Here is a 22,974-nt window from a genome sequence, read left to right as displayed (position 1 = left end):
TTTAGACTTGCTTTAGTCCTCTCTTTGTTCTATTTGAGACCTGGTTTAGTCCTGTTTTAGTCCTGGTCAGGTGAAAATGAAGTGAAAATGAAAATGAAAAAAAAAAAGAATAAAAATGAAAAAATGAAATGAAAAATGAAGTGAAAATGAAAAAAAAATAATAATAAATGAAAAAAATGAAATGAAAAAATGAAATGAAAAAATTAATTAAAATGAAAAAAATGAAATGAAAAATTAAAAAATAAAAAATGGGAAAAAATGTAATGAAAAAAAGAAAAAAAAAGACATAAATGAAAAAATTAAATGAAAATGAAGTGAAATTGAAATGAAAAATGAAAAAAAATGAAAAGAAAAGAAAAAAAATGAGAAAAGAAACAAGTGAGTCATGTGGTTTTAAGTTTATTTTCTGTAAAACGTAAACAAATGTGCACCTGAAGCCAAAATGCTGCAAACTGTAGAAGAACTAGTATTTCTTTTTATTTTTTGGGACCAACTCTCTTGCAGTTGGACTTGTCGTCTTGTCTCGGTCTCTTATGAGCGTCACGTGACAACGGAACAAAACTAACTAACGTCGTCTCCCCACACAGTTAAAAGAAACATTATAAACACTTTTAGTTTTAAATCGTGAAAGAATTGAACTGAAAATACAACCACACACTCATTTGTGCTGAACAAACAAATAAATTATAATATTCTATCAGGTCCTTATGTGCTGCAGGTTTTTTTTAATGACGTTGATGAAACTTCGATACCGCGGGAAACTGTAATACTGTATCACCGCCCAAAACTACGACACGGCACAGCATCTGGGAGGGCATCTGACGCACCACATCTGCACAGTAACTAGAGACGTTTCCACATTTTTCACATCGGCTCAAGTGTCGCGCTGTAGGTTTGAGGAACTTCCACTTTATGGTTTTCCACGGCAAAATGTGTGCGTGTAAATGAGTATTTTCCGGGTTATTAGTCGCTCTGGATTATAAATCGTCGTTAAATGGTCTATTTTCAAACTTTTTTCACAAATAAACCGCGTGGGACTTTAAAGGAAACCCAACAGTGTGATGGGTGAGTGGTTTTGTTTGGTTTTGGAGGGTGTGTCTGGATTGTCGTCATGTTCAGTGACTCAGTTGTTCAGTCGTGTCTAGAAGCGGCTCGTCGCGCTCGTCGCTTTTTTCGGTTCGTTCCTCCGTTCCGTTCCTCACATTTTTAGCTCTTTTTATTGTTTTGTAAAGGCTGTAATCACCCGCAACAACAGATTAACACGTTTTATAAGTTTCGGTTTTGCTGCTAAGTCGCTCCCCCTTCAGAGCGCCATCACAGCACAATCACCGCGCGTCTCCCTCTAACGAAACTACTGCGGTTTTCTGTCATGTTTTTGTGTTATTTATGGAGAATCTTCGTGTTTATTGTCGTATTTATGGAGAAATCTCGTACAGAGAGATCGCTAGATTACTCAAACACGCGTGGATGTGTCTAAAACCTCTTCAGACGTGTTTTTTTATTAGACGATGGAACGTTAAAACATGGGAAAGAGAAAGCTCCAAAAATACCCCGTCTTTAAGCACAGTTCTCCGTTCATCTCGACAGAAATTCTAATCTCGGTAAACGAAATTTCAGTTTTGTCCGTCGTTATCGGTCATTTCTTACATTTTAAAACTGTCGTGTAGGGAGGGTGTGTCTGGGACTAACGGATTGTCGGCGTGTTCGCAGTGACTCAGTTGTTCAGTCGTGTCTAGAAGCGGGACGTCGCGCTCGCTTTTTCGGTTCGTTCCTCCGTTCCGTTCCTCGTCGGCGTGGAGTGATGAGTGTGTCTGTGGGTGTGTGTCGCTGTGCGGTCGCTGTCTGCTCCGTGTGTGTTTGCGGCTTTGTAGTTTACTGAAGTCGTACTGAGACACCCGAGTGGATTCGTATATGGGGGGCTCTGGATTGTGGCCCGCGGTCGTTTTTTGATGGTGTTGGAGGCTTAAGAGCGCGACTAATAGCCCGGAAAATACGGTAAATGTGTGTGTAAATGTGTGTGTAAATGTGTGTGTAAATGTGTGTCGTATTCTCCAGCAGCTTCATAATTCTGCCCCATCACCAAATCTTCAACCAACAAGAATTTATCCACAACATCAAGAGAACAAAGACCAAAACTTAAAGGAGAACAAAGAGCACACATTAGTCACACAAGAAACTAAACTCCTGTTATCTCTTGCATTCCTTTCCTTCACTGGGACGGACACCTGCAGATGTTGACTCCGTCTGGGACCCGATCAAGGTCGTCTCCACGGCAGCTGAGATTGTGGCTCTCCAGGCCCCCCCACCCCCCCCGCCCCCCCCCCACGCCTTCACTGTTGTGTTGTGTTTTTGCATGGGCGAGTTTCATTGTTGACAAAAGCGTGCGTTTCATGCTGGGAATTATTTTGGTCGGCGGCAAGAAACACTAATTCAACATGACGGACGGAGCGAGAAAGCACGTAAAGGGTATTGATCCAGGTTATTTATCCACTCTAACGGCAGAGGACCCAAGACCATTTGACCAGAAATTGGTCATAAACATCGACGGACGACAAATCACCCTTTTCAACCCCGACAAAAGGTGGACAAAACAAAACTTCTGGTCAGAATCTCCAACTCCCTGGACAAATATTCACTTGGGCGACATCCACAATGACTTGGTGGAAACTCCTGGGCCATTCACAGCAGAAAAGATGAAAACCTCCAAGAGTCTGGATGTGTTGTTGAACTTGTTGAGTCCACGGTTTGTTAGGATCTTCTACGTTTGCTCTGCGGATGTTTGAAAGTCGTTTAATTCACCGTTAGTGGTTCTTTTCACTCAGAATATGAAAAAGACATTTTCCTTCTTCCGTGTTTCTATTTGTGCGTCTGATAATGCAGCAGGAATTTACCATTATCAGGATAAATACACGAGGTTACACACTGTGTTTGACGCTACCGTGTTTCTTGCCTCCGACCAAAATATTTCCCAGCAGCAACGCGGACTTTTAATAACAATGACGTCAGCTCAAACTCGTCTATTGTGTTGTGTTTTGCCTGTGACTCCCGTCCCTGCGTCAGGTCGAGTTTTCATGTCGTCCTGTGTTTGATCATGAGCTTATGTCACGAGTTTTCTGTCCTGGTCTCACATTATGCTCCCACAGGAACATGGTCTGGGGGTCGTTTCCTTTTTTTTCTCCTCTCGTCATGTTACGCTTTAGTGTTTTTCTCAAAGTTGCACCTGAGATACGACTGCAGTACCTGAATTTAAAGTATTTATCTATCTTACGGTCATGAATAAAACAGAAGGAACTTGTTCACTCAGACTGATTCTACAATTAAAATTAAAAAATTGCTTTCATGATGTCGAGAGATTTGTGCGACATCTGTAGAATCATAACGTTAATATTTTGTTCCGTGTGTCTCTAACGCGCGGTCGTTGTTCTCCTTTAACGTCGGACGTCCGCTGTGTGATGTTTTCGATGTTTTCACTCAGCTCCAGCTCAAACTGTTCGACTAAATCTCAGGGTTTAAAAGTTCACAGCTCACGATTCTCACGCCGAACCACTTCAGCAGTTTGATAATCGTGAAGTTTTCATCGGTTCTCGTTGCTCCATGTTTACAACACGAAGCACGACACAAGATTAAGACAAAACTCAGTCGCACGAGTGAAAAATCACAGTGTCGCCGACGTTAGTTTTGGTCTTTCTTCTCTTGATGTTGTGGATAAATTCTTGTTGGTTGAAGATTTGGTGATGGGGCAGATTTATGAAGCTGCTGGAGAAAACGACAAACATTTACACAGAAAAACATTAACCTGAAGTTCCTCAAACCTAAAGCGAGGCCCTTGTGAACGTTGTGAAATCAGTCTATCGCGGGAGGGCATCTGACACGTCCGGCCCCGCGTTTCAGTTCAGTATTCCCATCTGAGGAGCGGCAGGTTGTGTTTGAGGAAGTGGAGTTTTTCGGCGTTCTCGTCTCCGGCTCGGAGCGTCGTCTCCGCTCGGCCGGAGCCGCCGTCTCCCGCGAGCGCCGCCGGGGGAGCGGACAGCAGACGGCGAGCCAGAGGGGCCAAAAGGTCAAACCTCAGAGTGTTCGCCCGCCACCAGCCCAGGGGGTCGCCGAACTTCCTGCACAGACACGTCACCGCGAAAAAACAAAAACAGCAAACTCTTTATCTCATTCATACAGTTACACACTTAAAGACACATTTGTTATTAGAATTAGAGCCCGACCGATATGGATTTTGTTGTGGCCGATATGAAACCGATAAAATTGGAGTTGGAGCTGCCGATATAATCACCGATATATTTAGTGATGTAAAAATTCACTCTAAATCTCGACTTGTTTAAAAAGCTTAGGTTTGGCTCTGGTGGATTTTAAATTGGGTTTATTTAGGAAACATTTATTGTTCTTCTGCCTCTTTACGTCATATTTACAGACAGTTGGACTAATGACATTTTTGCATCACATTCTAGACACTAGTGATGGGGATTCCAGTTCTTTTTAGAGAACCGGCTCTTTTGGCTTGACTCACTAAAAGCGGCTGGCTCTTTTGGCTCCCAAGCGGCTCTTCAGATTGTTTTGTTGCAAGCAGGACTAAACCAGAACTGAACCAGGACTGAAAAAGGACTAAAACAAGACTAATCCATGTGTAAAACAGGACTAAACCAGAACTGAACCAGGACTGAGTGTCGGGACTCGGTCTTTATCTCTCTCCTTCACTCGAGCCCAAGATTAGTCCTGGTTTATTTATTTTATGCTGAACTACATCCAAATATGCAAGTTTTTTTACCCTATGCACACGCAGATTTTTGAAAGTTTCGTTTTCAGCCGCTGCCGCTGTCAAACTCCCACGAGTCTGCACGCGGCGTAAAGAGAAAAAAAGTGAGAGAAAGAGAAAACACGGCTCCCAATAAGGATCAGGCTCCTGTTGTTCACTTCAAAGAGCCGAATCTAAGAGCCGCTTCGTTCAAGACCGACCGTCACGACTACAGAGTAAAGAAACAACCGCGATTAGCCTTTAGCTGTAAATGCTGTGCGCCGCGGTGATCAATTATATGTGCAAATGTCATAATTCACACGTCTGTTCACAGCTCATTTACATCAGTGCAGCTCCAGTATCAAATATACGAACAATATAATAAAACACTTTACAACAGACCAATAGAAAACAGACTGTTTATGTGTTGAAGCTACAGCAGCTAATAAATAACCAATTACAATGAACCAAAACCAGCTTCAAAGTCGACATATTCCAACACTCAGCGTCACACAGGCTCCTCCCACATCACACAGGCTCCTCCCACATCACACAGGCTCCTCCCACATCACAAGTCTGAACTAATAAATGTCCTTTTAATCCAGACTCAAACCGATTGTCCGTAAAAAGAAAATAATCTCAGTGTTTGGATCTGAGTCTGCGAGTGTAAACAAACACACAAGAGTAATATGTCTCCAGGTGCCCATATCGGCCGATAATATTGGCCAACCGATATATCGGTCGGGCTCTAATTAGAATATTTTATAAAATTAGGTCCTGGTTTAGTCCTGGTTCAGTCCTGCTTTAGTCCTGGTTTAGTCCTGGTTTAGTCCTGGTTTAGTCCTGGTTCAGTCCTGGTTTAGTCCTGGTTTAGTCCTGGTTTAGTCCTGGTTCAGTCCTGGTTCAGTCCTGTAGTCCTGGTTCCTGGTTTAGTCCTGGTTCAGTCCTGGTTTAGTCCTGGTTTAGTCCTGGTTTAGTCCTGGTTCAGTCCTGGTTCAGTCCTGGTTCAGTCTGGTTCCTGGTTCAGTCCTGGTTCAGTCCTGGTTCAGTCCTGGTTCCTGGTTTAGTCCTGGTTTAGTCCTGGTTTAGTCCTGGTTTAGTCCTGGTTCAGTCCTGGTTCAGTCCTGGTTTAGTCCTGGTTCAGTCCTGGTTCAGTCCTGGTTCAGTCCTGGTTTAGTCCTGGTTTAGTCCTGGTTTAGTCCTGGTTTAGTCCTGGTTTAGTCCTGGTTCAGTCCTGGTTCAGTCCTGGTTTTAGTCCTGGTTTAGTCCTGGTTTCAGTTCCTGGTTTAGTCCTGGTTCAGTCCTGGTTTCAGTCCTGGTTTAGTCCTGGTTCAGTCCTGGTTCAGTCCTGGTTCAGTCCTGGTTTAGTCCTGGTTTCAGTCCTGGTTTAGTCCTGGTTTAGTCCTGGTTCAGTCCTGGTTCAGTCCTGGTTTAGTCCTGGTTAGTCCTGGTTTAGTCCTGGTTTAGTCCTGGTTTAGTACCTGTCTATGAGCGGTTCGTTCAGGTACTGCTCCAGTTGTCCTGACAGTTCTGGGCTCCTGTGTTCCTGAGGAGCTTGACCCAAGAGACTCGCAAAGATCTGCTCCACCAGACCTGCTCCACCGGGCCGGACCTCCTCCTCCTCCTGCTTACACACCTGCACGAAACACACAAGAATAATCACAAAACACACACAAGAATAATCACAAAACACACAAGAATAATCACAAAACACACACAAGAATAATCACAAAACACAAACAAGAATAATCACAAAACACAAACAAGAATAATCACAAAACACAGAATAATCACAAAACACAAACAAGAATAATCACAAAACACAAACAAGAATAATCACAAAACACACACAAGAATAATCACAAAACACACACAAGAATAATCACAAAACACAAACAAGAATAATCACAAAACACACACAAGAATAATCACAAAACACACACAAGAATAATCACAAAACACACACAAGAATAATCACAAAACACACACAAGAATAATCACAAAACACACACAAGAATAATCACAAAACACACACAAGAATAATCACAAAACACACACAAGAATAATCACAAAACACACACAAGAATAATCACAAAACACACACAAGAATAATCACAAACACACACAAAAAATAATCACAAAAACAAGAAGAATAATCACAAAACACAAACAAAATAATCACAAAACACAAACAAGAATAATCACAAAACACAAACAAGAATAATCACAAAACACAAACAAGAATAATCACAAAACACAAAACACAGAATAATCACAAAACACAAACAAGAATAATCACAAAACACACAAACACAAAACACAGAATAATCACAAAACACAAACAAGAATCACAAAACACACACACAGAATAATCACAAAACACACACAAGAATAATCACAAAACACACAAGAATAATATAATCACAAAACACAAAACAAGAATAATCACAAAACACAAACAAGAATAATCACAAAACACACACAAGAATAATCACAAAACACAAACAAGAATAATCACAAAACACAAACAAGAATAATCACAAAACACAAACAAGAATAATCACAAAACACAAACAAGAAGAATCACAAAACACACACAAGAATAATCACAAAACACACACAAACAAGAATAATCACAAAACACACACAAGAATAATCACAAAACACACACAAGAATAATCACAAAACACAAACAAGAATAATCAAAAACACAAAACACAAACACACAAGAATAATCACAAAACACACAACAAGAATAATCACAAAACACACACAAGAATAATCACAAAACACACACACAAGAATAATCAACAAACACACACAGAATAATCACAAAACACACACAAGAATAATCACAAAACACACACAAGAATAATCACAAAACACACACAAAAATAATTCACAAAACACAAACAAGAATAATCACAAAACACACACAAGAATAATCACAAACACACAAGAATAATCACAAAACACAAACAAGAATAATCACAAAACACAAACAAGAATAATCACAAAACACAAACAAGAATAATCACAAAACACAAACAAGAATAATCACAAAACACACACAAAACACGAATAATCACAAAACACAAACAAGAATAATCACAAAACACACACAAGAATAATCACAAAACACACACAAGAATAATCACAAAAACACACAAGAATAATCACAAAACACAAAACAAGAATAATCACAAAACACAAACAAGAATAATCACAAAAACACAACAAAAATAATCACAAAACACACAAACAAGAATAATCACAAAAACACAAACAAGAATAATCACAAAACACAACAAACACAAAACACAAAGAATAATCACAAAACACAAACAAGAATAATCACAAAACACACACAAGAATAATCACGAAACACACAACAAAAACATAATCACAAAACACAAACAAGAATAATCACAAAACACACAACAAGAATAATCACAAAACACACACAAGAATAATCACAAAACACCCTAATCACAAAACACAAACAAGAATAATCACAAAACACACACAAGAATAATCACAAAACACAAACAAGAATAATCACAAAACACAAACAAGAATAATCACAAAACACACACAAAACACAAATCACAGAATAATCACAAAACACACAAGAATAATCACAAAACACAAACAAGAATAATCACAAAACACAAACAAGAATAATCACAAAACACAAACAAGAATAATCACAAAACACAAACAAGAATAATCACAAAACACAAACAAGAATAATCACAAAACACAAACAAGAATAATCACAAAACACAAACAAGAATAATCACAAAACACAAAACACAAACACAGAATAATCATCACAAAAACACAAACAAGAATAATCACAAAAACACAAACAAGAATAATCACAAAACACACAAAACAAGAATAATCACAAAACACAAAACAAGAATAATCACAAAACACAAACAAGAATAATCACAAAACACAAACAAGAATAATCACAAAACACACACAAGAATAATCACAAAACACAAACAAGAATAATCACAAAACACAAACAAGAATAATCACAAAACAACAACACACCATTTCTGAAGAACCTGTCGTTTAGATCTGACAAACTTGCTCTGAAATGTGATTCTTGTATTTGTTTGTTAGGGCAGATTTCAGTCTTTTTGTCAGATCTCAGTCAGTCTGGCGCCACCTAGTGTCTCCGCTCAATTTCATTTCTCTCCAGCGACTAAGTCAGGAATCAGAATACACTCAACGGTTCGCAAAAACCCAGGAAGTGGGACCAAACTGGGACTGAGATCAGGACTGAGACCAGGACTGAGACCGGGACCAGACTGGGACTGAGACAGAACTGAGACCAGGACTGAGACCAAGATTAGACTGGGATCAGACCTGGACCAGACCGAGACTGAGACCAGGACTGAGACCAGGACTGAGACCGGACCAGACTGGGACTAAGACTGGGATTGAGACCAAGATTAGACTGGGATCAGACCTGGACCAGACCGGGACTGAGACCGGGACTGAGATCGGGACTGAGACCAGGACTGAGACCGGGACCAGACTGGGACTGAGACCAGGACTGAGACCAGGACTGAGACCGGGACCAGACTGGGACTGAGACCAGGACTGAGACCTGGACCAGACCGGAGGCTCAGAGCCCACGGCAGGGCCGGAGCTCGAAGCTGAGGCTCGGACCCCGCAGAGGCTTGGAGTCAAAGCTCAGAGTCCACTCTGGTCCCGGTCTGGTCCTGGTCTGGTCCTGGACCTGGATCAGTCCTGGTTCAGTCCGACATCACAGTCACTGAAGTCACGTAAACAGGAAACGGTCGTTATCTGTTTTTTGTTTTGGTTTTGGAGACAAATAATGAAGAAAACTGTTATTTTTTCATTTTCTTATTTTTGGTTTTATATTGAAAATCGAATGAACGACTGACACATGGATTCGTCAGACTTCCTGTACCTGTTTAGTCCCCGCCTCCTCTCCGGCGCCCTCCCCCTCTTCCTCCTTCAGGGCCGAACACGCCGCGTGCTCCTCGCTCAGCCACTTGGGGGCGTTGTTGAGCGCGTCTCCCGACAGGACGTTGCATTTGTATCTGGGGTCGAGGAGCGTCGCCAGCACCAGAATCTTCCTCTCCTCCAGTTTGGCAAACCTCCAAAAACAGAAAGAAATAATCATGAAAAGAAATAATCATGAAAATAATCATGAAAAGAAAAGAAAAATAATAATAAAAAGAAAATAAATAATCATGAAGAAAATAAATAATCATGAAAGAAAATAAATAATCATGAAAAGAAAATAAATAAAATGAAAAAGAAATAATAATAAAGAAAATAAATAAAATAAAGAAGAAATAAAATAATCATAAATAAAATAATAATAAGAAAATAAATAATAAAAAATGAAAATAAAATAATAAAAAGAAAATAAATAATAATAAAATAAAATGAAAAAAATAATAATAAAAAATAAATAAATAAGAAAATAAAATAATAATAATAATAAAAATAAAAGAAAATAAATAATAATGAAAATAAATAATGAAAATAAATAATAAAAATAAATAATGAAAATAAATAATAATAAAATGAAAATAAATAATAAGAAAATAAATAATAAAGAAAATAAAATAATAAAATAATAATGAAAATAAATAATAATCATGAAAATAAATAATAAAGAAAATAAATAATAATGAAAATAAATAAAAATAATAAATAATCATGAAAATAAATAATAAATAAATCATGAAAATAAATAATGAAAATAAGAAAATAAATAATGAAAGAAAAGAAGGAAGAGTTTAAAGAGCCACAAAAACACCAAAACCACTTTTTTTTCCTCCTGATTCTCTCTGTAAATGTGTCTGAAATAGAAGTGTGTCTCTGTCTCTGGATTTATTTTAGCATTTTTGTGCATATTTGTTAAAAATGTGACTTTTAGGTCAAAGTCTGGGTGTCTGTATCGACGTCTTTACGATCAACTACAGTCAGGACATTTGAGTTTTCGGGTTGGACGATGAGTCCGGCTCCGTTTACATGATGAGGGTTTGAACAGAAAATGCAAAAGTGGCGTCACATCTTCACTTTTTATTCCACGTTTAGAAATTTGGAAATCTGAAAATGGTGATGCAGAAGTGTGTGGAAGTCGATTGTGTGTATGTCAGGTTTCTATGTGCTGACGCTCGGTGGTGATGTACGTGATGTAAACTCGTACACGACCTGAGCAGATGTGACCAGAGTTTTGTGTCTTGGGCAGTGGAGACAGAAACTCTACAGTGGAGCCTGTTCAACTTTTCCACTCTGGAGGTGGTTTCAGATTTTTGTGTTTTTAAACCCCAAAAACACCGTCACCGTCTAAACGAAAAACACTTCTGATAAAATATTTTGTCGTTTTTACCACAAGCGTTTCTCGTGTAAAGAGACTCTCACTTTTTTGTTGAAAATTAAACTCCTAAACAGGACTATGAACAGTGTGTCATTCTTTCATTTGTTTTTCAAAATAAAACCAAAAATAAGAAAAAGTCTCCAAAACCAAAATGAAAAAACAAATAATGATTCATTTTTTTCAGTTTTCGATTTATTTTGTGTTTAAATGAAAAATAGAAAAAACGGATAAAGACCTGAACCAGGACTAAACCAGGACTAACCAGACTGAACCAGGACTGAACCAGCCAGGACCAGACCTGAACCAGATCAGGACTAAGACCAGGACTGAGACCAGGACTTACACCAGGACCAGGACCAGGACTGAGTTCGGGACCAGGACCAGGACTGAGACCAGAGCGTGATTAAGACGGGGACCAGACCAGGGCCATACCAAGGACTGTGACCAAGACCAGACCAGGACTGAGACCGGACCAAACCAGGACTGAGACCGGACTGAGACCAGGACCAGACCAGGACTGAGACTGGGACCAGACTGGGACTGATTAATGAAGAAAATATGTTTTTAAGAAACATATAAGAAAATGTTTTTTTTCCTGTTTTCTTATTTTTGGTTTTATTTTGAAAAACAAATAAACGAATGACACACGGATTGTGAAAATGTGCTTTTTAAATCACTTTTTCACATTTTTGTTTTAGTTTTCAGATTATTTAAGAACGTGTTTGTCTGTGTTTGTCGTATCACCACGGTAACTGATTAACATTCCACCGTAGTCACACATGTAGAACACCCCCAGCATGACGCCGCCGCAGAGTATCGTTAAAACAGCGGCGCGTACCTGCGCTCCAGACCGCGCAGCATGGTCTGGCGCAGGGTGGCGGTGCCCCTGGTGGCCGCGCACTCCGCCTGCAGGATCATCTTGAGGACGGAGACGCTCGGGATGACGCAGGACAAGGACGACGCGCTGGTGCAGATCTCCCGCGCCACCTCCTCGAACGGCGACAGCGTCTCCACCACGCTCCTCATCAGCTCCCACTCCTCGTTCGTCGCCGTCGCGAAGTGCCCGTACTTCTGCGCGTAACTGGTGAGCGCCCTCTTCTGCTCCTGCGCGCGCCTCAGCATCTGCAGCGTCGAAATCCACCTCGCCGCGTCGTCCAGCACCATGCGTTCTGCGGGACGTTGAGCTCGATTTGGATCACCTTGAGCCGCTGCTTCGCCAGTATCGAGTCCTGAAAATGCCTGGCGCACGCTCTGATTTTGGCGATGACTTCTTTGACGTCCTGCTGGCTGTTGATCCCTTCCTCGATCACGTTCTGCAGGCAGTGCGCCGCGCAGCTCAGCCCCGGCACCTCCACCAACCTCTGCTCCTCCGAAACGTCCGCGCCGCAGTCCCGCAGCACCAGGAACACCCTCGTCTGGTTGATGCTCCAGTATTTCAGCAGCGGGAGGAAGAACTGGTGGATGTAGCTGACGGTGCTGGCGTCCGTCATCGCTTTGACGTGCAGAACGACCCGTCTGCGCTCCCACTTCTCGTCGATGAAGTGGCACGTCAGGCTCATCATCGACTCCGCCCCCCCCGGCGAGCTGTCGGCGGTGAACGACAGGAACGGCTCTTTCGCTCCTTTCGGCGAAATCAGCGCGCGGATGCAGCTCTGGACCTTCTTGTACAGGTTCTCCAGGAGATCGGAGCGGTAGAACTTCTCGCTCTTCACGGTGTATTTCGGTTCCAGCGCCGCGACGAGCCGCTTGAACCCGCGCCCGGACACCACGGCGAACGGCTGGTCGTCCGTCGCGCACATCTCCGCGATCAGTTTATCGATTTTTTTGGACTTGAGCTCCGTGTCCTTCCACTTGTCGGACCGCGGCTCTTTGGGCACGATCTGGGCGATGATGTTCTGCGTGGTGGAGGCGTCGGCGGCCCGGGTCAGCTCCTCCTTGCTCCTCTTGGCCTCTCGGAACACTTCGGAATGGTGGTTTTCCAGGTGCTTCCAGAGGTTGGTGGTGTTCTTGTTGCGGCCCGCGGTGGCGCCCATGCTCACCGTCTGGTCGCAGTGGGCGCACTTCCCCCGGCCCGGGACCGGCTCGGTGAAGTGCAGCCACAGGGGGTTGAACAGCTTTTTGGGCATTTTCTGCAAAGCCAGAAAAAACGGAACAAGTCAGACTCAACAAAGGCTCAGGATGTGAAAAGTATCGAAAAACAGATCGATACGGAAACTAGAATCGAAACTAGATCCTCATTTTTCACAAGTATCGGGACTAAAAAAGTCGACAAAACAGAACCTTTCCAGAATGTGTTTAGATCTGAACAAGAACAAGAGCACATGGACCTGGTTTAGACCTGGTTTAGACCTGGTTCGGACCCAGTTTGGACTTGGTTTGGACCCAGTTTAGACCCGGTTTAGACCCAGTTTAGATCTGGTTTGGACCCAGTTTAGACCCGGTTTGGACCTTGTTTGGACCCGGTTTAGACCTGGTTTAGGTCTGGTTTAGGCTGGACTTTACATTAGACCCGGTTTAGTCCTGGTTTCCTGGTTTAGTCCTGGTTTAGACCTGGTTTAGACCTGGTTTAGACCTGGTTTAGACCTGGTTTAGACCTGGTTTGGACCTGGTTTAGATCTTTTGGTTCTCAATTGGCTGAATATGTTCTTACATGGTCATGATACTAAAACTTTACTCATAATTCTAAGCAACTGACTCCAAACCAGGTCTAAACCAGGTCTAAACCGGGTCTAAACCGGGTCTAAACCAGGTCTAAACCGGGTCTAAACCAGGTCTAAACCGGGTCTAAACCAGGACTAAACTGGTTCTACCTTTGCCACAGTATTTGTAAATATGACATGTTCGTCTGGGCCGATGGTGCAGGTTGGAGCTTCACTTCTGTCAGTCTGTCCCAGGGCGGCTGTGGCTCCAACAGAACCAGGACAGAGTGGGAGGGAAAGAATAAAGCACTTGTATTTATTTATCTTTAAATTCATCGTTCACATCATGTTTTATCTACATTTATTTATATAAATACCGAGTTTCCTCCTTTATTCTGCAGAAATATGTTTTTGCTTGAGTAAAATGTTCTTCATTTAATTCATTTTAATTTAAATACATATTGTTATTGTCTTACATTATTTTTTTTTAAGCATGATTGGGGTAATAACAATATCATCATTGTTATTATTATAGCGATCATTATTTTTTAAAGATATTTTTTGTATTATTATAATTTTTTTTTTTTATTGTATTTTTTGTATCTGGTTTTAAATTATGATTTTTATATAAAATGTTTTTCTTGAAGCTTAAAATTAAAGTATTTATATGTGGGTGTGTAAAAATATCAGAATATCAATATATTATATCATTTAATGTATAAATTACAGTACAGTATCAAGTACAGTATCGATATCGTGGGCTGTTGTATCGATATTTCACCAAGAGTATTTTTTGGTTTATTTTATTAAATTATTTTGTTACAGTTTTGTTGTTTGTTCAGATGAAGGAAACTCGTTTATGCGACACATTTGACATTTTCACTGTTTTAATGATTAAAAAGTTTGTGTTTTATTTGAACTTTACACAAGAAGAAATTTAACAAAAACTTTTAGAATCACAGACAGAACTAAACCAGGACTAAACCAGGACTAAACCAGGACTAAACCAGGACTAAAACCAGGACTAAACCAGGACTAAACCAGGACTAAACCAGGACTAAAACCAGGTCTAAACCAGGACTAAACCAGGACTAAACCAGGACTAAACCAGGACTAAACCAGGACTAAACCAGGACTAAACTAAACCAGGACTAAACCAGGACTAAACCAGAACTAAACCAGGACTAAACCAGGACTAAACCAAGACTAAACCAGGACTAAACCAGACTAAACCAGAACTAAACCAGGACTAAACCAGGACTAAACAGGACTAAACCAGGACTAAACCAGGACTAAACCAGGACTAAACCAGGACTAAACCAGGACTAAACCAGGACTAAACCAGGACTAAACCAGGACTAAACCAGACTAAACCAGAAACTAAACCAGGACTAAACCAGGACTAAACCAGACTAAACCAGACTAAACCAAACTAAACCAGACTAAACCAGACTAAACCAGACTAAACCAGGACTAAACCAGACTAAACAGGACTAAACAGGACTAAACCAGGACTAAAGGACTAAACCAGGAAACCAGGACTAAACCAAACCAGACTAAACCAGGACTAAACCAGGACTAAACCAGGACTAAACTAAACCAGGTCTAAACCAGGTCTAAACCAGGACTAAACCAGGACTAAACCAGGACTAAACCAGGACTAAACCAGGACTAAACCAGGACTAAACCAGGACTAAACCAGGACTAAACCAGACTAAACCAGGACTAAACCAGGACTAAACCAGGACTAAACCAGGACTTAAACCAGGACTAAACCAGGACTAAACCAGGACTAAACCAGGACTAAACCAGGTCTAAAACAGGACTAAACCAGGACTAAACCAGGACTAAACAGGACTACTAAACCAGACTAAACCAGGACTAAACAGGACTAAACCAGGACTAAACCAGGACTAAACCAGGACTAAACAGGACTAAACCAGGACTCTAAACCAGGACTAAACCAGGACTAAACCAGGTCTAAACCAGGTCTAAACCAGGACTAAACCAGGTCTAAACCAGGACTAAACCAGGTCTAAACAGGACTAAACCAGGACTAAACCAGACTAAACCAGGACTAAACCACTAAACCAGGACTAAACCAGGACTAAACCAGACTAAACCAGACTAAACCAGGACTAAACCAGGACTAAACCAGGACTAAACCAGGTCTAAACCAGGACTAAAACCAGGACTAAACCAGGACTAAACCAGGTCTAAACCAGGTCTAAACCAGGACTAAACCAGGTCTAAACCAGGTCTAAAGGACTAAACAGGTCTAAACTAAGACTAACCAGGTCTAAACCAGGACTAAACCAGGACTAAACCAGGTCTACATCAGATCTAAACAAGGTCTAAACTAAGACTAAACCAGGACTACATCAGGTCTAAACTAGGACTAAACCAGGACTAAACCAGGTCTACATCAGGACTAAACCAGGTCTAAACTAGGACTAAACCAGGACTAAACCAGGACTGAAAACAACGATAAAATCAATCAATCAATCAGTAATAATATTTCAGTAAAAGTACTTCTGTCACAAGTACTCGAGTACTCTGCACACGTCCCATTCAGCCTGCCGTATTTTCTCGTGTTTGTCGTGCGCAGCGCCGCCGCCGTCACCTCCCGCACGAACTAACGCGCAAACTTTACGCTAAATCACAGGACGCGTCGTGTGTGCGGAGTTTATTTGCGTCATTTCTGCGTAAACCCGCGTCTCTTCTGCGCTTTTACCTCACAACATCAGCATTTCCTCAAACGCCTTCGCTCTTTTCTGCGTTTTTGATTTTCGATAGCGGAGAAAAGCTCCTCCGTCACGCTCCTCGCGCTCGACAAACTGCGCATTGACGAGCGAAAAAGTCAGAAAAACGTACCTTTGCGTGCAAACTTTCGCCTCTTTTTTATCCCCGCACTGTTTCCTGCACGGGTCCTTCCGTCACGTGGGAGCCCAAACAAGTGCCTGAGCAGAAATCGGCCGATAACGGAACGCGAAACAAAGGCGAAAAATCGGCCCAATAATCTCACTTCAAACGCGGAGCTGAAGTGAAATGACGCGTTTGGGCAAATTTAAGAAAAAGACATGACGTCCCCCGCGGTCCCGCGGTGCGCACAGGGACACGGAGCAGTTTAGGCGAAGAGTTTTTTTTTTTTTTTTTTTTTTTTTTTGTAAACATTGGTGCAGTTGGGTTTTTCTGGTTACTCATTTGTAATGGTTGATTTATTCACGCGGTAATTCACGTGTAATTCACATCACTCCACACACACTTATGTCTTTAAATCAGGTTAAAAAAAAAAAAAGAAAAGAAAAGAAAGAAAAATAAATATTACCTGTAACAGTAAGATTACTCTTCCCTCTGTCCTGGTTTAGACCTGGTTTAGTCCTGGTTTAGTCCTGGTTTAGTCCTGGTTTAGTCCTGGTTTAGACCTGATTCAGTCCTAGTTTAGTCCTGGTTTAGTCTCGGTTTAGTCCTGGTTTAGATCTGGTTTAGTCCTGGTTTAGTCCTGGTTTAGACCTGGTTTAGACCTGGTTTAGTCCTGGTTTAGTTCTGGTTCAGTCCTGGTTTAGTCCTGGTTCAGTCCTGGTTCGGTTCTATTTTAGTCCTGGTTTAGTCCTGGTGTAGTCCTGGTTTAATCCCAGTTTAGTCCTGGTTCAGTCCTGGTTCAGTCCTGTTCAGTCCTGGTTTAGTCCGGGTTTAGTCCTGTTCAGTCCTGGTTTAGTCCTGGTTCAGTCCTGGTTTAGTCCGGTTTAGTCCTGGTTTAGTCCTGGTTCAGTCCTGGTTTAGTCCTGGTTTTAGTCCTGGTTTAGTCCTGGTTCAGTCCTGGTTTAGTCCTGGTTCAGTCCTGGTTTAGTCCTGGTTAGTCCTGGTTCAGTCCTGGTTCAGTTCTGGTTCAGTCCTGGTTTAGTCCTGGTTTAGTCCTGGTTCAGTCCTGGTTTAGTCCTGGTTCAGTCCTGGTTTAGTCCCGTTTAGTCCTGTTTAGTCCTGGTTCAGTCCTGGTTTAGTCCTGGTTCAGTCCTGGTTTAGTCCCGGTATAGTCCTGTTTAGTCCTGGTTCAGTTCTGGTTCAGTCCTGGTTTTTTGACATTTGTGTTTCTTGCTCCTTTAGATCTGATTTAGTTTGTCTCGTTTTTCAGGTTTTATTTCAAGTTTTCTTTTTTAAATCACTTTCACCTCAAATTATAAATCACATGTTACGTCCCTAAAGTTACTCTGACTTCAAAAGTACTTTTCCCAAATACTTTTGTACTTTTACTTGAGTTAGTGTGTCTAAATTGTTACAAGGATTATTTCTAGTATTTTTTAGTTGTGTGTGCTAATGTGTGTATTATGTTTCCATGGTAACTGCTGAACATTCCTCCATAGACATACACGCAGACTCCCCCAGCACGACGTCACTGTAAAGTTTCCTCACATTTACTTTTGTCTGTTTTTTCTCTCTTGTGTTTCCGTCGTCTCGTCCTTCAGCTCGGTGCGTCCCGCGGTGTCATAACGGAGCCGTGTGCCGCGCCCCCAACCGCTGCCTGTGCCGCGCCGGTTTCCACGGCGACCGGTGCCAGTTCTCCACGGTGACGGTCCTGTACGCGACGACGACGGCGTCCGAGTCCCCGCCGGCCAATCAGAGCCGAGCGCTCAGGAGGGTCCGCGTGGTCGTCGGGCTGAAACGGAAACAGCAGCAGCAGCAACAGCAGCAGGTCGACACGAGTCCAGGGTTTGTCCACAGAAGAATCACACGACACGAAATAATCACAACATGACATGACATCACCACGACACGACATCACCACGACAGGACATCACCACGACACGACATCACCACGACAGGACATCACCACGACACGACATCACACGACATCACACACACGACACACATCACGACATCGACACATCACCACGACACGACATCACCACGACACGACATCACCACGACATGACATCACCACACGACACGACATCACCACGACACGACATCACCACGACACGACATCACCACGACACGACATCACCACGACATCACGACACATTCACGACACATCACCATGACACGACACAGACGATCACCACGACACATGACATCACCACGACACATCACACCACGACAGACACACGACATCACCACACACACAACACGACATCACCACGACACGACATCACCACGACACACATCACGACATCACCACACACATCACCAGACATCACCACGACACGACATCACCACGACACGACATCACCACGACATCACCACGACACATCACCACGACATCACCACGACATCACCACGACACGACATCACACGACATCACCACGACACGACATCACACACGACACGACATCACCACGACAGGACATCACCACGACACGACATCATCACACCACGACACATCACCACGACACGACATCACCACGACACGACATCACCACGACATGACATCACCACGACATCACGACATCACCACGACACGACACATCACCACGACATCACCACGACATGACATCACCACGACACGACATCACCACGACACGACATCACCACGACAGGCCATCATGACAACACGACATGACATCACCACGACGACACGACATCACCACACGACATGACATCACCACGACACGACATGACATCACCACGACACACACACGACATGACACACATGACACATGACATGACATCACACGACATCACCACGACATCACCACGACCAGACATCACCACGACATGACATCACCACGACACGACATCACCACGACACGACATCACGACATCGACACATCACCACAGACATGACATGACACGACATCATCACACGACGACATCACCAGGACATCACCACGACACGACATCACCACGACATGACATCACCACGACACGACATCACACACGACATCACACGACACACACATCACCACGACACGACATCACCACGGCAGACATCACCACGACACGACATCACCATCCACACGACATCACCACACACAGACATCACCGTCACAACGACATTCATTGTCAACACGGTGATGTAAGTGAGACAGGTGAGGCAGGTGAACAGGTGAAACAGGTGAGACAGGTTTTACTCAAAGTTACTCAAGTAAAAGTAAAAGTATCACATGAGAAAGTCTAGTGAAGTAAAAGTATAAAAGTATCTGTGTAAAAATGGACTTTAACCTTAAAAGGCCCAAACTCTCGCGTCTTTATTGATTCTCTGTTATTTGGACCTGATGAAACAAAAACCAACAATTATATTTTTACAGGATTTAATCTGTGAGAAAAATGTGGACCAACGAGTGTTTTGCAGAGATATTTAGAACAATTAAATGATGAAATGTAGTGATTTTGAAAGAGAATTCAACTGATTTTAAGTGATTCCATTGACTTCTTATTTTTTCTTGCCATTTTTGTGTTTTTGTGCTTTTGCATTGGGATGAAAACTCTGATTAAATGTACAAAAAAAAAAAAAAAAAAAAAAACTCTCAGTGTCAAACCGTAAAGAAAAGTACTTTTTGCTTTTCTGTCCAGATCTAAACATAGTGCAGTAGAAAGTACAGACCTCTGCTCTCAAACGTAGTGAAGTAAAAGTAAAAGTATCCACTGTAAAATGTACACATACCTAAAATTTGTGCTTTTACTACATTGTACTTTTACTTTTACTTCATTACCTTCCGGAACTATGAACACGACCTGCAGACGAAACACGAAACACTCAAAACGACACATTTTCATCTGTTACACGTCGTTTTTTGGTCTTTTTCAGTGTGAGTTTGACCGAGGAAGGAAACAAATCTGAGAATGAAATTTTGTCGAGAGCCGAGGAAAGACACGAGAGACACGAGAAAGACGAGAGAGACGAGAAAGACGAGAGAGCGGAGGAGGGAGGAGCGAGAAAAACGTACGGAATGAAAAAATACAAATATGTTCTGAAAAAGTGCAGCTCGGATTTTGTGAATTAAATCCAGCGTTTAATCTTTTTTTCCTCAGGGCAGAAGAGAATCTAAAAACTCAACTCCCACAACCAATGGAAACTACTACTACTACTACTACTACTACTACTACTACTACTACTACTACTACTACTATTACTACTACTGCAGCTGCCGGTCCAGTTGTGGGTGCAGAGTTTCCTGACGAGAGGCCAGAGGAGAATGAGCTGGTGAAGTCTGTGGAGAAAAAGAAGAAAGCAGCTTTGAGGTGAGTCTGTTTTTTTTTTTTTTTTTTTTTATTTGTTTGTTTGTTTGTTGTTGTTGCGATAAAAAAGTTTGAGGTGCTGATGTGATTTTTTTGTTACAGAAATAATCAAAGTTTACTGCACTGACAAACACACGTCCTGACTGTGAGCAGGCTCGCCTCTCCACAGACCCGATTCTTACTTGTTTACTTTTTTATTTTTTAGTAATATTTATTATTAACATGAAAAATGACAATACACAGAACACATGACAAACAGGACGCCAGGGGGAGGCACACATGGAAAAACAGAACAATTCAACAGTGTAAACCGTGTGTCATTCGTTCTTTCGTTTTTCAATATAAAAACTAAAATAAGAAAATGAAAAAACTATGATTTTCTTCATTATTTGTCTCCAAAACCAAAATGAAAAAACAGATGATTAATTTTTTTCATTTTTTGATTTTGTGTTTAAATGAAAAATGGAAAAAACAGATAACGACCGTTTCCTGTTTACGTGACTTCAGTGACTGAACCAGGACTGATCCAGGTCCAGGACCAGACCAGGACCAGACCAGGTCCAGACCAAGGACCAGGACCAGGACCAGACCAGGACCCAGACCAGACCAGGACCAGGACCAGGACCAGGACCAGACCAGGACCAGACCAGGACCAGACCAGACCAGACCAGACTCCGAGCTTTGACTCCGACCTGCTTTGACTGACCCTGCTGAGGGCTCTGAGCCTCTGGCCTAGTCTTAGTCTGGTCCTGGTCTGGTCTGGTCGGTCCGGTCTGGTCTGGTCTCGGTCTGGTCTCGGTCTGGGTCTGGTCTGGTCTCGGTCTGGTCTCGGTCTGGTCTCGGTCTGGTCCCGGTCTGGTCCCGGTCTGGTCTCGGTCTGGTCTCGGTCTGGTCTCGGTCTGGTCCCGGTCTGGTCCCGGTCTGGTCTCGGTCTGGTCTGGTCTGGTCCGGTCTGGTCCGGTCGGTCCTGGTCTGGTCTGGTCTCGGTCTGGTCTCGGTCCTGGTCTCTGGTCTCTGGTCTCGGTCTGGTCCTCTGTCTCAGTCCTGGTCTGGTCCTGGAGTCTGGATCAGTCCTGGTTCAGTCACTGAAGTCTGGTTCACGTAAACAGGAAACGGTCGTTAATTTTTCATTTAAAAACAAAATTGAAAACTGAAAAAACGAATCATTATCTGTTTTTTCATTTTGGTTTTGGAGACAAATAATGAAGAAAACTGTTGTTTGTTCGTTTCCTTATTTTCGGTTTTATTTTGAAAAACGAACGACACACAGATTGTTTGTGTTTGATACTTTGAGGTTTTGGTTTAATCTTCGTTGTTTGTATTTTTATATTTTTGTGTAAAAGTTCAGTTTGATCAAGAGGAAACAACAGTGTCACATGATCTGCTCTGTTGGTTCAGTTCATCTGGACTTTTCTCTTTTCTCTTCTGTGGTGAAACGGACAAAACTCAAAAAACAGGATTTATGTGTTTATGGTTTGTTTGGTAAACACTCACCCGGAGGTCAGAGGTCAGGGTCAGGGGTCAGAGGTCAGAGGTCAGAGGTTTGGTGTAAAGTTTGGTGTGGGAAGAAGCCTCGTCCTGGTGTCGTGGTTCTCCAGACCCGAGAACACAGCCACAGTCTTGGTCTCGTCTCAGACTCGAGCTCATTTGGTCTCAGTCTTGTCTCGGTCTTGTCTCGGTCTCGATGTTTGGTCTCGGCCTTTAAAAGTTTTGGTCTTGTCCTGGTCTCTGGACCCTCAGAGGTTTTGGTCTTGTCTCTGGTCTTGTCTGGTCTTTCTTGGTCTTGGTCTCTGGTCTTGTCCTGGACCCTGGGTCCTTGGACTGGTCTTGGTCTGGTCTTGGACTGGTCTTGGTCTGGTCTTGGACTGGTCTTGGTCTTGGTCTTGGTCTTGGTCTTGGTCTGGTCTTGGTCTTGGACTGGTCTTGGACTGGTCTTGGTCTGGTCTTGGTCTGGTCTTGGTCTGGTCTTGGTCTGGTCTTGGACTGGTCTTGGACTGGTCTTGGTCTGGTCTTGGACTGGTCTTGGACTGGTCTTGGTC

At 42.5% G+C, this 22,974-nt stretch overlaps 2 protein-coding genes across 2 annotated transcripts in view; one reads left to right on the top strand and one right to left on the bottom strand.

The window, feature by feature from the left end:
* Positions 1-393: 393 nt before the first annotated feature.
* Positions 394-13,246, bottom strand: LOC110173655 (zinc finger BED domain-containing protein 4-like). The gene is made up of 5 exons (XM_055166728.1): positions 12,409-13,246; positions 11,959-12,289; positions 9,696-9,885; positions 6,223-6,377; positions 394-4,109 (listed from the first exon to the last, which is right to left on the bottom strand). The coding sequence occupies exons 1-5, from the start codon at positions 13,244-13,246 to the stop codon at positions 3,893-3,895; spliced, it is 1,731 nt and encodes a 576-aa protein (XP_055022703.1). The 3' UTR covers positions 394-3,892.
* A 711-nt stretch (positions 13,247-13,957) lies between these two features.
* Positions 13,958-22,974, top strand: part of LOC129412625 (latent-transforming growth factor beta-binding protein 4-like) — a 112,736-nt gene continuing 103,719 nt past the window's right edge. Inside the window, 4 exon segments of the mRNA XM_055166727.1 lie at positions 13,958-13,982; positions 18,223-18,466; positions 20,505-20,639; positions 20,834-20,938. Of these exon segments, the coding sequence (XP_055022702.1) occupies positions 13,958-13,982; positions 18,223-18,466; positions 20,505-20,639; positions 20,834-20,938 (509 nt within the window).

This window comes from Boleophthalmus pectinirostris, unplaced genomic scaffold (genome assembly GCF_026225935.1).
Source record: "Boleophthalmus pectinirostris isolate CB_2022bp ecotype Guang Dong unplaced genomic scaffold, ASM2622593v1 HiC_scaffold_9, whole genome shotgun sequence".
NCBI lineage: Eukaryota > Metazoa > Chordata > Actinopteri > Gobiiformes > Gobiidae > Boleophthalmus > Boleophthalmus pectinirostris.
Note: the sequence above shows the minus strand (reverse complement) of the source record. Positions and strands in the feature narration are given on the sequence as shown.

Coding starts and splice junctions, on each gene's coding strand:
- LOC110173655 (XM_055166728.1), bottom strand. CDS start 13,246: ATGCCCAAAAAGCTGTTCAACCCCCTGTGGCTGCACTTCACCGAGCCG. Junction 12,290..12,408: donor GATCGAGGAAGGGATCAACA/GCCAGCAGGACG, acceptor AACGTCCCGCAG/AACGCATGGTGCTGGACGAC. Junction 9,886..11,958: donor CTGCGCGGTCTGGAGCGCAG/GTACGCGCCGCT, acceptor CTGTTTTTGGAG/GTTTGCCAAACTGGAGGAGA.